Consider the following 18,358-nt stretch of genomic DNA (forward strand, 5'->3'; position numbering starts at 1 on the left):
CATAATACAAATTCCTGTCTAGTCTCTAAAACAAGATAAGTGATGTTGTTTTTGAAGAGCTGTTTTATTTCTTTTGTAATGACATGTTGCTTTCATTTATTTTGTTACTGGGAAGTTTGGAGCCAGATGAGTGGACCATGTCTGGAAACACACAAACACATTGTGTATTTTATGAAACTAACCTTTTGTCTATATTTTTCCTTGATTGCTACTTTCTGGAAAATGTTCCTATGGCAATAGTTTTGAAATTATCCATGCCCCCTCCACCCCGAGCACTCCTGAGTGCATTCAAAATTGTGCATTTTGCAGAGCAACCAGAGAGGTTATTGAAAGTCCAACACTTCCTGAGGACTTTGTTAACGCCATTTCATCCAGTAAACTGAGTCCTCGCTCAATGTCCCTCCAACATCTGGATTCTGGAATAATTAAAAATGGGGTGATGGACTCTTGGCCATACTCACTTTGTAAAATTAACACTCCATGTTGTGGGTAAGTCAAGAAGTCAGCAGGAGTGAACAAGTCTAAGAGCAGGTGAGTAAGCACATTATTGATGACAGTGTGCCCTGTCCTACTGTCATCAAAATGAAACAACTCTAGCTGCATACATATTCCTGTAAATGACAGGGTGGAATAGCCCAGGCAGAAAAACACAAACACTGCATGCTGTCACTCATATGTGAAAACTGAAAAATAATTTTATTGCAGCAGAAGTAGAAAGTAGAAGAGTGGTCACAAGGGGCTAGGGAGGTGAGGTACAGGTGTGACATGGGGAGGTCAGATAACAGGTACCAGAACAGAGTTACATGGGATGTATAAGTTCTAGGGGTCTATGGCATAGTAGGGTGAATAGAGATTGCAACACCATTTATCATATATTATATAATGTCCTATAAGAGAGGAGTTCAGACATTCTGAACCCATAGAAATGATGTGTGAATAAGGAGAAGGGAATGATGATTACCTTGATCTGACTATTACCCATTGGATACATATGATCACAAAGCACTTCATGAATAGGCACAAGTATTGTCTATTAATTAAAATTTCATAAAATTTAAAAAGTGAGTCAATTCAACCCAGTATGTGAGTTTGGGAAGGACACATATTCATACCTGATGTGGAGAGAGGAAGGTGTGCATGGAGTAGAGCACGGGAGATGGTCAAGCACTTTTTCCTGTGCCTCCACGCCTGCCAGGGTTGGGCAGACAGTTGCTGGATGAGCCATTGCTGACACTCAGGCCACTGGACCTCAGCATCAAGACCATAGGTTGTGCTGGGGATATAGCCCAGTTGGTAGAGTGCTTGCCTCACATGCATAAGGCCCTGGATTCAATCCCCAGCATCAAAAAAAAAAAAAAAAAAAAAAACATAGGATGTTGTGTAGCAGGGGAGGAAGGACATTATTCTACCCAAAACATAGAAAACAAGTGAAGCAAATGGCTGTTATCTGGGTCATTAACCCTCAAAAGGTACCCTGGAAACTTGAATAGAGCTTATACATTTGGAAAATTCCAAAGTATAAGAAAACAGTCTTTATATAACTGTGTTAAAATATCAAAATTTTCCTGAAAAAATTGAAAAGATAATTACCACATGATCCAACAATTCTGCTTCAGCCTCTGAGTGTACCTCTGAAATAACTGAAGCAGGGTGTCAAAGAGATATTTGTGCACATTCATTCACAGCAGTATTATTCACAAGAGCCAGAAGGTAGGAGACCCCAGTGCCCAGGCACAGATGGATAAAGACCCACAATGTGGTAAACACACACACAATGAGATAAGGCTCAGCCTGTAAAAGGAAGGAAAACCTCACACAGGCTCCAGCATGGACCAGGAGGACTTTGTTCTCTAGGGAAATCAGCCAATCACCAAAAGGTATATATGTGATTCCACTTCTATGAGGGACAAAGAGTGTTGAAATCCATGAAGACAGAAAGGAGAATGGGGGAGAAGAGGATGAAGAGCTCGTGGGTATAGGAACAGTCTTAGTGTTGCAAGATGAAAAATGTCCTGAAGTGGACGGTGATAATGGTCACAAAACCATTGTTGAGTGTACCCAATGCCACTGAAATGGCCAAAATGTAACCTCTGTTACGAATATTTTAACCACAATTTTAAAAAATGTTAATAAAAATGTTAAAGGGACACTGTCTGATTTTCTTTATTTATGCTCCTCTCCTTGGTGGAGCTTTGACAAAGAACCCACCCCTCATTTCTCACGGGTCAAGAAAGGAATTCCTTCCTTAGTGAATGGCCCACTCTCACCCCAGTCCCATCTCTCTCCCTTACCCATGAAGATTGGGAAATATTTAAAATCATTCATGGAGATGCAGCTCTTACCTCCTCCTGTCCTTGGTAGGATCACCTCCAAGTTCAGCTCAGAAAAGACAGGGAATGCTGAATCCTGGAGGAGGCAAGGCAGGGCCAAGATTCAGTACTCACCAGCTCTGAGCCTCTATTTTAACATCCTGGGGGCTGATCCTTGCATGTGACAGAGGACAGAGAGGATTGGGTGATTCTGAGTGGTTCTTACACAGAAATGGTCAGGAACCCTCCATAATGAGTCCCAAGAGGTCAGAGATATAAGACAGTGAGAGTCACAGAGCTCTCAATACCCAGCCTCCATCTCCCTTCTCTAGGGAGCAGAGGGAGGGTGAGGAGTTGCTATTCTCCAGAAAGACAAGGATTGCTTTTCTACAGTGGTCCTCAGACTTAGTGAGAGGCCCTGTTAGCGTACACATCGCTAGTACTTCCCTAGAGTCTCAGACTTACTAGGGTTGGCCTATGTCCTAGGAATTCTGTTCTACCAAGTTTCCAGGTGACGCTGCTACAGCTGACCCAGGAAACTCCACTTTGAGAACCCACAGTGTAGCTCATTAAAATCGGCAAGGACACAATACATGACAGTGGTTCTGCTATCTTTGTCCAGAAGATCCCGGTGTCAGCAAACTCACAGAAAAACCAACAATCGGGCCACAGTCAAGGATGTTTGTTTTAGGACCTTTAGGAATTGCAATATAAGGAGACCCAAGGGCCAGGAGCAACTGTAGTGTGTGGTGACCAAAGTGGAAAAGGATAGAGTTTAAAAATGTAAAAATCACGACTGTACAAGTTGTTATCCACAATTTGGAATTGGTGGGAGCTAATGGTCACTGATAGGTTTGAAAGCCTATTGGCTGTTGTTGATAATCAGCCATGAGCACAGCAAGAGTAACTGAGGGTCCAGGTGCTACAGATCCTGTAGTTTGGCCCAGTCCCAAATATTCAGGGGAGGAGATGCATGGGCCCTCCACCCTAGAAGGCTTCCCAGCTCCATTCAAAGGGCTCTGAGACAAGGCGCAGGCACTTTGTAATCTCAGTCCTCACACGTGCAATTCCATAAACAGAGTTCCCTTTTGTGTGCCCACGATGGATTGTACATCCAATACTGCTGGGTATAGGAGGAGGGTGGGGCAATGGGGACTTTGGACAATTTGGATCCAATATTTACTAACCCTTAGCAGCTTTGCAACTTTGAGGACATTATTCAACCTCTGTATTCCTCTGCTCCTTTATCTGTAATATGAGAAGTAAATCAACTAAATTTTTTAATTTTTATTTTTATTTCTTTAATGGGAATTGAATCCAGGAACAACTTTACCACTGAGTCCAATCAAAAGTTCTTTTTATTTTTTATTTTTTTATTTGGAGGCAGGGTCTCGTTGAGTTGAGGAGGCTGTCCTCAAACGTAATCCTCCTGTCTAAGGATTTCTAATCACAGGAATTACAGTTGTGTGTTACCACATCCAGGATTTATTTAAAAATTTAAAGCTCTTTTATTTTAAAGGACCATGACAAATTTCAGTGTGGAGATATAAGAGTATGGGGCTCCACCGTGGCAAGCTGAGTACCAGGACTGGTCTTATGCTGAGGTTTAGGTGTCTGCAGACTCAGGAGTGAAGGATTAGAGTCTGGATTCGCCTGCTTGGCCTGGGACCACACAGAGATGGGTCTCAGAACCACAGGTGAATGGGAGGCCAACCATTTGCAAATATGAAGTATCCAGGATTCTCATCACCTGTAGCTCCCAAGGAAAGCTTGTGTAACTGCACTGTGCCCCATGGAAGGAGATTTCAATGCAAAGACACACCCATAGATAACAAAAGTAATTGCATAAAGATTAAACATCCAATGCACCAGGACATTATAAAATTATGAATTAGAACTCCCTTATGATCCTTTGAGTGAATCACCAGCAGAAATTGACAAATTATGATGCTATGTGATTTTAATATGTATAGCTCCATGACAATACAACGAGACATCAACAAAATTCGACACAAACAATATTGGAACATGATTAACAATTTGGACATACATAGAATAATGCTTTCAGTACTCATTAAAATTAATGACATTACTTATTCAACACCAGAGAAACACTTCATATGTTTTACGATAGGTGCTATATGCCTCGTTTTTAATTGCAACAGGAGTAAAAATATACAGAGAGCATGTTCTCTGACCACAGCACAACTAGGCTGAAAATAAGCCACTAAAGTGTGACAAGAGATTTTCCAACTATTCAGACTTTAAGAAAGGCATTTCTACATATCACAGGGATTACATGAGAAATCTTAATGTATTGATTCAAATTTATGTATTTGTACCATTTCCAGTGGTCTAAATTAAGATGAAAATAAAGAAAGGAAAAAGGTGAAGGGAGAAATTGATTTTATAAGTAGTGAATGTGATAGGCTGGAAGTGTGCACACACACACACACACACACAACACAAAATAATGTACTTGGAATTATGGGGAAGTAAGGAAGTTTATGATTTTATTAATAGGAGATTGTAGGTCCAGAAATTACTGTTTAATTTGTCTATGTTGAATGCAGACCAATTTCTATGTACATCCAACACAGTGAATTATTTCAGACATTCCAGTGTAAGAGACTCATTCCTCCAAGTCATTATTAAGTGTGTGACATGCGTCTGAAAGTTATAAAGGTGGGGAAATGGAGATCAGAGTAGAGTTAGTTAGTAAATGACACAGTAAAATATAGAAAAGTGGGATTCAATACCAAGCTACTTGTGTTAAAAGCCCGCCCTTAAATCCTTGGCTCTGGGAACTGAACACAGAGGGAGTCAGGATTCCTGCCACACCCAGTGTGTGTGTGTGGGGGGGTTGCCGGAGTCCGGCTGCAGCAAAATAACCGGGGGGTGACGAATAACTTGTGTACGTTGATACAGCAGGAGTAGGAGCCCTTTATTGCAGGACAGGAGCAGTATTTATACATTCCACACAGCTTATCTAATTAGCATAAACTAGATACATCAGTCAACCAATCAGGAATCTCTACACTTAATGGCTCGGTTTTGTTACTTCTCAAACCACTCCCTCTGACATTTTGCCAGGCACCATCCAGACTTGTTTACGAACTCTAACATTCCCCTGGCAAAATGCCAGGTGTTATTTTGACTTGTTTACAGACTCTAACAGGGGGTTCCTCCCCAGGGAGCACTCCCACTTCCAGGGAGGGCAGAGTCTGCATCCTGGTGCCTGAGGTCACCTCCCCCATGCCCCTGCCACACCCTGCAGGAGCTTCTCTGCCCTGGGGTGAGGATGAGCAGCAGCAGCTGTCAGAGGACTCCCAGGTGTGGGGTGGGGGGAAGCAGCAGCCAGGACAGCCCATCCTCAGGGTCCTGGACTTTGCTGCTTCTGTGACTCCTCAACTGTTCCACCCTCATGTGGTTTATGTTTTCAGAGTCCCTGGGAAGGGGTCCTGACTCAGGGGTGCCCCTGGCATGGGAGTGAGTTTGAGTGACAGGACTGGGAAGGGCACCCACCATGAGCCCTGAACAGCTAACCAGCCACCGGCTAACAGGGAGTCCTTGGAGGGCATTTGCCCTTTTTGGTTACTGAGAGGCCTGAGGGTCTCATTCCCCCACAACTGTTTTATTCTCCTAATCTCAAGAGGTACTATTTTTCTGGAAGAACTGACTCACTTTGACTCAGTCTAAGAAATCACAGGCAAGGCAGGTGACAGAATCATGAAATGGAAAATGTCCCCAAGGTGAGTTTTCTCAAGGCCCCCTTCATGTCCTTGTTCCTCAGGCTGTAGATGAAGGGGTTCAGCATGGGGGTGACCAGCGCATACATCACAGAGGCCACTGTAGCCTTCCTGGGAGAATCAGTCACTGCAGAACTAAGGTAAACCCCAAGAGCAGTCCCATAGAACAAGGAAACCACCGACAGGTGAGACCCACAGGTAGAAAAAGCTTTATACCTTCCACCAGTGGACGGGATTCTCAGGATGGAGGAAACAATTTGAACATAGGAGAATATTATGCCAGACACAGGACCAATACCCAACAGCATGGTTGATAAATAAACCACAATGTTATTGATGAGGGTATTAGAACAGGCTACCTTGAGGATCTCAGTCAGATCACAGAAGAAGTGGGGGATCTCCAGGTGTTTGCAGAAAGACAGACGCAGCAACATCAGAGCATGCACCAGGGCACCCACAGTGCTGATGAGCAGACAGATCAGGACCAACAAGACACAGAGGCGGGGGTTCATGATGACCATGTAATGCAAGGGGTGGCAGATGGCCACGTAGCGATCATAGGCCATCACAGCCAGCAGTAAATTGTCCATGCCTATAAAAACCACGAAAAAGCATAGCTGAGTGAGGCAGCCTGCATAGGAGATGGCTTTGCTTTCTGTCTGGATGTTCACCAGCATCTTAGGGACTAAGGTGGAGGTGCTACAGATGTCAGCCAAGGACAGGTTGGAGAGGAAGAAGTACATGGGGGTGTGGAGGTGGGAGTCAGAGATGATGGCCAGGATGATGAGCAGGTTTCCAAGCACTGTGACCAGGTACATTGTCAGGAACAGTCCAAAGAGGACGGGCTGCAGGCCTGGGTCCTCTGAGAGTCCCAGGAGGAGGAATTCTGCTGCAAGTGTTTGGTTTTCGGACTCCATGTGGTAAAGAGATCTGCTGGATGATAGAGACATGGTCAGCAATGGAACACACCCAGTTATCACTTGGTGGAAAAAAATCTTTGGTAATGACTTAAAATTGTGGGTCCTATTTAAACATTTCCTCTCTTCAGCTTCTACTCTTTATTCCTTTCTTCACTCACTCATTCTAGAATTTATATTTTATGATTTAAAAAATAAAATGACTGTGTTTTTAATGTTACAATACAAAAATAAAAACATATGCTATTTCATTTATTAGGAATTATCACTCCTAAATGCTCTGACTTAACCTAGTATTAAATGGTCTTCAATTATTAATACAGTTTCAATCCTGGTTTGATGACATCTTTTCCTAAAGAATTTTAAGTCTGTCATTAATGTCATTCTCTCTGTCTCTGCCCATCCTTGCCAAGTTGAGTATTGCTCAAAATTGCCATCTCATGTTTTTTTTCCTTCCTCCTTGTGAGAAATGAGGCAATCCAATCACTCCTTTAAAGATATTATATTGTTCAATCATCTCAAGCATTCCATTGTGACTTATTTAATTTAAAGGAATTCCTTTTTCTTTTCTTTTAATATTTATGTTTTAGTTATAGGTGGACCCAATAGCTTTATTTTATATTTATGTGGTGCTGAGGATTGAACCCAGTGCTTCACGCATATTAGGCAAGCGCTCTACCTCTGAGCCACAATCCCAGCCCCAAGAATTCCTTTTTTCTACATTGACTTTGTGTGTGTGTGTGTCTGTGTGTGTATGTGTGTGTGCGTACGGGTGTGTGTCTGTGCGTCTGTGTGTGATGATGATTTGTGATTCGGTCCTGAAGTGAGAAACATTTCTAATAGTTCTGAATGAATCTCAACATTGTGTCTTTTTTTTTACAACTATTGCAACCATAAAGAAAATGACTATCTGGTCCTGAAAAGAAAAGTAGATTGGTGTTTTTGAAAGTCTGGTTCATTTATTCATTTTAAAAATTATTTATTTGTAATTGCAGTTTCTTTCATTGCTTTGCCTTCTAGGAAGCTTGGAGTCTGATGAGTGGATCATGTCTGGAAAGAACATTTCAGACACGCATATTTTCACTGATTTTTTTTTTCTGAGCAGAAGTTTCCAGACTGTGCCCGTAGGGCAATGATTTTGTTATTATCCCTCACACTTAGAGCTCTCCAGAGGGCCCTCACCTGTGTGAGTTTTGCAGAGAACTCCAAGATGCAGGTGAAGACCAACACTGCCTTGTGTCACGTGTCCACGGCATTCCACCCAGCACACCTTTAAGACACGCAGGCTCCCTCTGTACCTGGCCCTTGTACGAATCCTATGTGTGCTGATGTCCTCTTAGCCATCTTCACCTTGTGAAACGGACACTCCCTATCCTAGCTGAGTCAGGAAATCTGCCAGTGTGAACAGTGCTAAGAGCTGATGTGCAGATATGTGACTGACTAAAGTGTGTCATGGCCAAATGACATGCTTCTGGTTCCATCCACATTGATGGATATGACAGAAAGTGAAATGAGCCAGGCACAAAAAGACAATAATACTCTATGTTTCCTTTCATATTTAGAGGCTAAAAAAACTTGATTTCATAGAAGTAGACAGCAGAGCGGTGGTCACTGGATCTAGGGATGGGAGGAAGAAGGGTGACAAAGGGAGGCTGGGGAACATGGACCACTGTAGAGTCGAGAGCAGGAATGTGTTCTAGGGTGCTACAGCACGGTAGCCTGGCTACGGTTTACAGCCATGTGTTATATATTTCATAAAGAACCTAAAAAATATATTGCAAAGGTTCCCAAACCTAAGCAATGATAAACGTTCTTATGGAAATACTAATCACCTTCATCTGATCTCTGTACATTGACACATATACTGAATTTTCATACTGCTCTTTATGTGTAATTATAATGTATCAAAAGTTTCTTGCTTCTCCTTCTAAGTGGAGTAGGTTCAAATCTCAGTGTAGTTTTGATGTGCGTTTTCCTGGTGGTTAAATATGCTGAACATTTTCTCTTGTAGCAGTTGGCCGTTTGCACTTCTCATTTTGAGAAGTTTGTGTTCAGGCTATTCAACCATTTATTGATTGGATTATTGTGGTTTTTTTTTAATTTGAGTGGTTTGTGTTTTGAGCTTTTAGTACATCTGGGATCACAGCCCTCTTTCAGAATAGGAGCTGGCCACAACTTTCTCCCAGTCTGACAGTTTCCTCATTATTGTGTTTTATCCCTTGCTGTACAGAAACTTTTTGATTCAATGTTTATTAATTCCTTCCTTATTTCCTGAGCTATGGGGTCATTTAGGAAGACTTTGCATACACCTAGGTGTGAAAGTGTTTCTCCTTTTTTTCTCTTAATATTTGCTGTATATCTGGTTTTATAGCCAAAATGCAAGCATAAAGAATAAAAAATAACAAAAAGTGCTAGCTAAGGTATGGGGCATGAATGACCTATGGTGGTGGGAATGACCACTGGTGGTGGGAAGCTAAATTAGTCCAGCCCCTATGGCAATAAAAGAGGTTTTCCTGAAAAAGCTAAAAATGCATCTACCATATGATCCAGCACTCCTTGGTACTGGTCAAAAAGGGCTAAAGTCAGCATGGTTTAGAGACACATGATTAGCCATGTTTATTGCTGCATGATTCACAATAGTCAATTAGGGCAACCGCCCAAGTGTTCATCCACAGATTCAGAGATAAAGAAAAGGTGGTACGTTGTGGTACCACATGATAGACTTGGACAGCCTGATATTGAGTAAATTGAGTGAGACTCAGAGAACAAATTATTACATATATTATCTCCTATGTGGAAGCTAAAAGGGGAAAACAAATTGGAAGGGAAACAAGAAGAGTAGAGGAAGGGGATTTGGGAGAAACCCATGGGAGGTGGGGGATAGCATTGGGGAATGAAATTGATCAAATTGTGTCTTCACGCAAGCATGAGTACACCACAAAGAGTCCACCATTCTGTGTAAACAATATGCACCAATTGTTTAGATTTTTAGATGAATTTTTAAATTTAAGTATTTATCTGAGGATGTGCACGTGGAAGGATGTGCATTCCCAAGGGAAGTGGCGGAGGGGCCTGCAGGAGTCCTGAGAGAACCAGGGAGACTGTCAAGCATGTTTTTCTCTCTGCCTGTATCCGCGCCACTTGAAAGGATCACAGACCACAGGATGCATTATGAACTGAAGGAAGAAGGACATTAGTCTACACAGGACAGAGAAATGAAATGGAGCCAAGTCCAGCTGTGTCATTCAAGGGACTGAGCTTTGCAGACATTAATGAAGAAAGGTCCACAGTTCTAGGGATATTGTGATGAGTCTGGAAATATTACCATTATTTATTGCTGTTGTTACTTTGTTAACAATGGCACAGTTGTTGTAAGAAGAAGAAGAAGCTGTCTTGGTATAACACAGGAGAGAAAAGTTTCAGCTCTGTTTAGAACCTTCCCTTTCCCCTGGATATACTGATACAGGAGCTTCATTGACACTCACTTAGGGCTCTTGAAACGAAAATGGTGCTTACATATTTGTAAAAATAAAAAGTTCAATGAGAAAGGATTTCTACACTTTCTTTTAAAATGTTAAAGGTTTTCTCAGAAAGTTAAAAATAAAATTAATGAATAGGGGCTCGGTGGCATTTATCTCAGCTACTCATGAAGCCAAGGCAGAGAAATATTTCTAGAGTCCAGGAGTTCATGGTCAGCTGGGCACCTTAGAAAGACCTCACTGAAAAATAAATCATGATAAAAAGAGTGTTACCACACAATCCTGTAATTACAGTTATGGGTTTGCTTATCCAAAAACACTGGAAGCAGGGTATTAGAGAGATGTGTACCCCACATTTACTGTAGTGAACCAGGAAAAATGACTTCCCTACTAGGGAGCTCACTAGAGCTGGGGAAGGAGGCAGAGGAGGGAAACGGGTTTGGTTTACTGGTAGCTTTGAGGAATTCAGAGGAGAGCTATTTTCTGTCTTAAATCTCCATCTTTCAGGAATCAGGCGCTCAAAAAGCTTTTATAAGACAGAGCTGACAATGGGATAAAAGGCAGTCTATGCATATATAGACTGTGGCAGGCTGCATTCATCAGAAACCAGCACAGACTGGGCTTCCTGTGCTGGTCAGGGCCAGACACAGCTGCTCAGCCTCCATTCTCAATGTGAAGAAGTTGAGGAGCTAAATCAATTGGGAGCCTTTGATTTCCAAGGTGATCCATATCATCAGCATTATTCACAGGACCAGCAGGTGGGAGAAACGCTAGCATCCAGGTACAGAGGAGTGAAGGCAACCAACATGGCATGTGGGTAGAGCAGAGTAGCCACTGCCCTCACCAGAAGGACGTTTCCCACAACAGGCTGAACCTGGAGGACCCTGTGCTCGGTGATGTGAGCAGCCACAGAAAGGTAGAGGCTGGCCTGCACTTCCATGGGGCACCATGCACTGACATTCACATCGAGGGGGAGAGGAGCGGGGCTGTGAGGGCTGGGGGCAGAGAGTGAGGAGTTAGTGTAGATGGTCCAGAGATTGGGTTTTGCAGGATGAAAAGTGTCTTGAGGATGGACGTTGGTGATGTTTGCAAAACATCATGAACATGACTCAGGCCTTATAATTGTCAACTTAAAACTGGTTGTAATTGTAAAGTTTGTTATGTCTGTTTGCCACAAATTAAAAATTAATTAATAAAAAGCATTGAAGGAACACATTTCTGAGTAGCGTCATTGATGCTCCTCTGCTAGATGGAGCTTTGAGAAACCACCCACCCCTCATGTCTCCCTCCGCATGCAGGAGAAAGCCCTTCTCAGGTACAGTCCCACGCTCACCCCTGTCCCCTCTCTCTCCCTCAGTCAGGAAGCTGCTGATCAGGGAACATTTAGCACATTTAGGGAGATGTACACCTTTCCTCTGCCTGTTCTTGGTTAGAATCACCTCCATGTCCTGCTCAGAATCAGGGGCTGAGGTGTCTCCAGGAGGAGTGCACACAGGGGCAGGGCTTACACACTCACCGCCTGGGTCCCCTCTCCACTCTGGAACTTGGAAGACTGATCTTTGATGACACACAGAAGCATGAAAGTACTGGCTGATCCTTTTAATGTCTGATGAATGATTTTACAAATAAAGAGACAGGAACCATTCTAATGAGCCCCCAAGGGTCAGAGATTAAAAAAAAAAAAAGCAGCACCAAGTCCTCAACACCCAGCCTTCCTGAACGACCCACAGGGGACAAAAAGAGACCAAGAATGTTGAGGTGAGTATTCTCTAGAAAGAAGAAAATTATTATTCCTCTCTGGCCCCAAAACTGCTGTGCATCTTAATCCCAAAAGGGCTTATTAAACACACATATTTAAGGTCTATTGGAGAATTTGGCAATGTCTAGATCTTCAGAAGGATCCTAGAATTTTCCTTCTGTCAAGTTTCCAGGTGATGCTGATTCTAATGGTCCAGGAACTCCACATTGAGAGCCAGTAGTGGAGAACACGGACATTTGCAAGTCCTTCCCGCATGGTAATGAACGTAAAATTGCTTCTAAGTAGTTCTTGGTGTCTGCAAGCCTAAAGAAATCCATAATCAGTTTCAAATAAAAGGAATTTATTCTGCTTCTTTTAAGGAATTGCAATAACTGGAGACCCAGAATCTGGGTCACTGGAGAGGAGGCCTGGACTCGAGATGAGTGGGGTCCTTGACACACATGATGGAAAAGAATTTTAGCCCATGTCAGTCAGAGACATGGAGGTTCATTTAGGAAAGCAGATGTACACTCCAGGTAACATGGAAAGCTCGATCCTATTAGGTAGGAGTTCAGGGACACTAAAGTGATGGAGACAGGGTATTAACAAGAAACTGCTGCAGGACAAGACAAAGAGATCAGTCCGTCCCATCCCTATTTACAGTAAGCTCCATTACCATGACAACTCCAGGCACTGAAGACTTATCACCATGACAACTCTTGCCACCTGTTCAAATTGTTAAATGGCCAATGGAAATAAAGTGGATAGTATTCTAATTAGGTTTTCTAAAGTAACCAATGGGGGTGGGGCTGTTGGAAAATATTCTAATCAGGTATCTTAAGACAACCAATTGGAGAAAATGGGGTAAGGTCTTCAATCAGGTCTGTATAGGCAAGAGAACACCTTGCAGTTCAGGATATGTGACCCTAATTTCCAGATACTGGGGCCTTGAGCTGGTGACAGAGGGCTTTAGAAGGGATTCAGGGGTCCCCCTCTCCAGATATGATCAGTGGGTATCATTATGTCCAACTTTAACCTGGAGAGAGCTCTTCTCCCACTTCCAGGTCCATGATTTCTTTGTGGGGGTGGTCTGTAATTGGAAGATCAGATAATTGTGTTTTGGACAGGAATAATGTGAATCTTGTTTTCCTCACAGCTAGTGAAAGGAAGAGGGAAAAGACAAAAGAAGAAAAATGACATGTCTCCAGTCAGAATGGCAGCTAGCAAGAACAAATACAACAATAAGTGTTGGTGAGGATGTGGGGAAAAAGGCACACTCATACATTGCTGGTGGGACTGCCAATTGGTGCAACTATCTGAAAAGCAGTATGGAGATTCCTCAGAAAAACTTGGAATTTGACCCAGCTATCCCACTCCTTGGTTTATACCCAAAGGACTTAAAAACAGCATATTTCAGGAACATAGGCATATCAATGTTTATAGCAGCACAATTCACAATAGCTAAATTGTGGCGCCAACCCAGATGTCCTTCAGTAGATGAATGGATAAAAAAATGTGGCATATATACACAATGGAATATTACTCAGCAATAAAAGAGAATAAAATCATGGCATTTGCAGGTAAATGGATGGAGTTGGAGAATATAATGCTAAGTGAAGTTAGCCAATCCCAAATAACCAAATGCCAAATGTTTTCTCTGATATAAGGAGGCTGATTCATAGTGGGGTAGGGAGAGGGAGCAAGGAAGCATTAGATGAACTTTAGATAGGGCAAAGGTGTAGGAGGGGAAGCGAGAGGGCATGGGGATAGGAAAGATGGTGGAGTGAGATGGACATCATTACCCTAAGTTCATGTTTGAAGGCACGAATAGTGTGACTCTACTTTGTATATAACCAGAGACATGAAAAATTGTGCCCTATATGTGTATTATGAATCGTAATCCATTCTGCTGTCATATATAACAAATTAGAATAAAAAATAAAATAAAATAAAAAGGAAAGAAAGAAAAATGACATGCCATTTTAAAAAATAAGTTGCCCCTGGTGGAACAGCAAGGTTTGTATCCAAATCTCAGAGTCAAACCCTAGGTTTTGCTGCTCCTATTGGGCTATTTTAAGAAATGAAACTTTTGTTGTCCCCACCTCTCTTCATTCTCTTGTGGAAGGAAGACCTTTTCTGGGGTGAGTACATCTTGGTACCACGCAATTGATTTCTGTTGGTCAGGCTGGTCCCTTTCTCCCTCCTGTTTGTGTGGCCTCTGAATTTGCCACACTCTGGTATTATCTGCCGGTAACCACTCTGTTCTATTTCTGCTCAGCCTGGTTTTTTGGTTTTTGTTTTATCGTTTTTTAATATTGCCAGTAATTTCAAATTTAAAGGTAACTACGGTGTTTTGAAAATGGACCATGGCACTTTCTATTTCTCACAAGGGTGGGTGTGGGAAAGTTCCAAGGGTGGCCATCAGTCTAGGGATAACAAGGTGGTTTATGGTCGTCTGGTCATTCTCAGGATCCTTCGACTAATGTGGTCTCCACTATGTGATGCTAGGTGGGGGGTTTTGATTTTGTGATGGTAGAAATGAAAGCAAACCATGCAAGCAGACATGCAGGCAAGGATTTTATTAGGGTTACTATTTGCGAAGAGAGACACAGCAGCAGGGTCAGGATGCCTTCCCCCCCAAAAAGCTAGTTTTACTCATGTGAAAAGGGTGTTGGCAAGGTGCACTATGGTATAGACATGTCCATTGGCATTAGGTGCATTTCAAAGGTGTGTTTTCCCCTCTGTGGGGACTTCAACATTGAGGCAGGACTGGTCAGCCAGTCACGCTGGAGCCCAGCATGCAGATACCTTGGGATCAGGAGGATCTGCTGCAGCTGTTAAGGAAGACACAGGAGGGAAACAGGAGAGAACCCAGGGCAAGGAGCATGTTGAGGGCCCTGGGAATTTGTCATTTCCCTGTCTCCTTAACAATTTTTATCTTTTGTGATATTTGTCCTTGGAAAGCCATGGTAAGTGCATCCTGGCCTTAATAATGCACCTGCTCTCTGAAGCTGACAAGGGATATTTTGAGCTTTTAATAGCTAATGAATGATGAGTCAAAATGGGAGAGCACAGCTATAGGCAAACTTTTAAATACAAAAAGTTTTAAAATTTATGGTCAGTACATTTTTGACCACAATGCAAAAAGGGGAAGATAAAACAACAGGAAGCAAGAACCTTCTTTGTGTTTGGATATTGAGAAATGCATTTCTACATCATACATAAATTACATAAGAAAACAAAATGGATTTTTTTTCCAAAAAAAATTTTTTTTTATAAATTCTGGTAGAAAGGAGGATAAAATCAAAAGGAAACTGATGATAACTGAAAGGGAAAGGGGTGAAGTGAGGAGTGATTTAGTGAGGATTAAGTGGTTCAGGGGAAGAGGGTGTGTCTCACATGTGCAGGGCCTGTGTTCAATCCCCAGAACCACACTTCCCGATAAAATCATATTAACAATGGATGTTGAAGCAAGAAAACATCTATTATAGTTTTACTAACACAGCATTATGCACCAGTAAGTACTGGTTTAATTCTACTTACTTAATGCAATTTGGTTTTTGTGTACATATTTTTATGGTGATATTGCAATAAATCACCAAGTTGATCTTAAAGAAGGAGACAGAGACTTTATTTACCAGCTGGCGGTCAGGATCCACCAGCTTGTGGACCAAGGGGCAGGTGACAAGTCTACACCTTTTGTACCCCTCCCAGGGTCTGAGAGCACATCTTGTAGTCCAAAACCATATTAATCATAAGTGGCTGTTGATATAATTCCAAACCATAACCAAATGTCATGAGATCTAAAATCATAAGGAGAAGGGGAAGTGGGTCAAAATGACCCTAGTTGAGTACAAGTAAAAGCATTGCTACTATCTTCTAGACAATCAACCCCTGACAGGGTACATTGTCCAAGGAAAATGGGAACCAAAAAGAATAATTTTACATGGTATCAGAATTGCCATTTTGTGCTGCCAAACATGAGATGATATGCAATTGTCTATGGGTACAGAGGCAGGGTATTCCCATGGGAGAAGCATTTCTTACCTGATGTGGAGTCTCACGGTAAAACAGAGTCTTTTTGGTCATTGCCCATATAGCCTGGCCCATAACAATATCATACATTAAGGTATCTCACACATACGTATAAGATAGAGATAGTCCCTAAGTAACTACCAATGTGTGATGCTTGTCTGACCCTTTCACAAGTGTGGAAACTGAACTCAGAAAGAAAAGATAGTGGGTCTGTGATATGGAGTAAAACATGGGAAAACAGGATTTCTTACAAAGCTATTTTCTTGAAAGTCCATGACTAACCATTGGCTAGGAAAACAGGATTAAGTCAGACTCAAGCATATTTTTTTAATCAGCTCCTCATTGCAGTGACCAAAATGACTGAAAAGAACCACATAGGGGAGAAACAGTATAGTTTGGCCTCAAGGTTTCCGAGGGGCAATCCATGGTTGTCCACATTCATAGCTGTGGACATGAGGTAAGTCACAACAATATGAAAGAAGGGCTTGGCAGAGAAAGCTTCTTGGCTGATGGTTGACTGATGGGAGCCAGGATGGAGAAGGAGAGAGACACCAGAGACAAATTATATCCTTCAAGGACATGGTCCAGGGTGATGAACTTCATCTAGCCATATCCCACCTGCAGATAATTACTAACTATTAATACATTAAAATTATTAATGAATTAATTCACCAATAAGGTTACCATCTCATAGTCTAATCACATCACCTCTAAGATTCCTGCATTGCTAGTTGAGCTTTTGCAGGGACATCTCATATCAAAATCATAACATATGCCCAATATTTAATCTCTTTGCCTAACTCTAGAAGCCCACACCAGGATACTTGAGATATCAGAAAAAAGAAAAGTTCCCCAAGGTGAGTTTTCTCAAGGCACCCTTCATGTCCTTGGTCCTCAGGCTGTAAATGAAGGGGCTCAGCATGGGGGTGACCACAGTGTACATCACCGAGGCCATGGCACCCATTCTGGGAGAATCAGTAAGAGCAGAACTCAGGTAAACCCAACTAGCAGCCCCATAGAACAAGGAAACCACAGACAGGTGAGTCCCACAGGTAGAAAAAGCTTTATACTTTCCACCAGTTGATGGGATTCTCAGGATGGAGAAGACAATTCGAGCATATGAGAAAATTATGCCACACATAGGACCAATACCCAAGAAGATGGTTGCTAAATATACAACAATGTTATTGATGAGAGGATCAGAACAGGCCAGCTTAAGGATCTGAGTTAGTTCACAGAAGAAGTGGGGGATCTCCAGGTGTTTGCAGAAAGACAGACGCAGCAACATCAGAGCATGCACCAGGGCATCCACAGTGTTGATGAGCAGAGAGATTAGAACCAGCAGGGCACAGAAGCAGGGATTCATAATGACAGTGTAATATAAGGGGTGGCAGATGGCCACATAGTGGTCATAGGCCATCATGGTCAGCAGTAAATTGTCCATGCATAGAAAAACCATGAAAAAATATGCCTGAGTGAGGCAGCCTGCATAGGAGATGGCTTTGCTTTCTGTCTGGATGTTCACCAGCATCTTAGGGACTAAGGTGGAGGTGCTACAGATGTCAGCCAAGGACAGTTTGGAGAGGAAGAAGTACATGGGGGTGTGGAGGTGGGAGTCAGAGCTGGTGGCCAGGATGATGAGCAGGTTCCCAACAACAGTGACCAAGTACATGTCAGTAGCAGGCCAAAGAGGATGGGCTGCAGCTCTGGGACTTCTAAGGGTCCCAGGAGGAGGGATTCTGCAACCCATGTTAGATTTTCTGGCTCCATGTTGTTGAAGACCCTGCTGTAGGACAGGGACACAGTGGCAATGGAACACACAGAGATCAGTGTGGGACAGAGGACTTTGGTCCATGACTTAAAGTCTAGTAGTATTTAGAAAATTGTTCTCTTCAAATTCTCCTACTCAATTCTTCCTTTACCCACTAATTCTTGAGTGAATTTTTACATTCTAACGCATAAAATTCAATGTGTACATTTTTCTAATACCAAATTTCAAAAATAAACATGTGGTATTTATGTTTGAGAACTATGAAGTTGAATTCAATCTTTAAATCTAGCTTTAACCACAGTACTTCCTTAATAAAGCATCCAATTTGGTAAAATTACAATATTTTTTCATAAAATCTCC

The 18,358-nt window shown here is 42.2% G+C and overlaps 1 protein-coding gene and 1 pseudogene across 1 annotated transcript; both read right to left on the reverse strand.

Moving 5' to 3' along the window:
• Positions 1 to 6,036: 6,036 nt before the first annotated feature.
• On the reverse strand, positions 6,037 to 6,975 carry LOC107157509 (olfactory receptor 7D4-like). Its single transcript, XM_015503879.1, has one exon. The coding sequence runs from the start codon at positions 6,973 to 6,975 to the stop codon at positions 6,037 to 6,039; it is 939 nt and encodes a 312-aa protein (XP_015359365.1).
• A 10,084-nt stretch (positions 6,976 to 17,059) lies between these two features.
• Positions 17,060 to 17,997, reverse strand: LOC107157510 (annotated as a pseudogene).
• Between the last annotated feature and the right edge of the window lie 361 nt (positions 17,998 to 18,358).

The sequence above is a fragment of the Marmota marmota genome, unplaced genomic scaffold (assembly GCF_001458135.2).
Source record: "Marmota marmota marmota unplaced genomic scaffold, marMar, whole genome shotgun sequence".
Classification (NCBI taxonomy): domain Eukaryota; kingdom Metazoa; phylum Chordata; class Mammalia; order Rodentia; family Sciuridae; genus Marmota; species Marmota marmota.

What these genes read in the sequence shown, in the direction of transcription:
- LOC107157509 (XM_015503879.1), bottom strand. Translation starts at nt 6,975, where the DNA reads ATGGAGTCCGAAAACCAAACACTTGCAGCAGAATTCCTCCTCCTGGGA.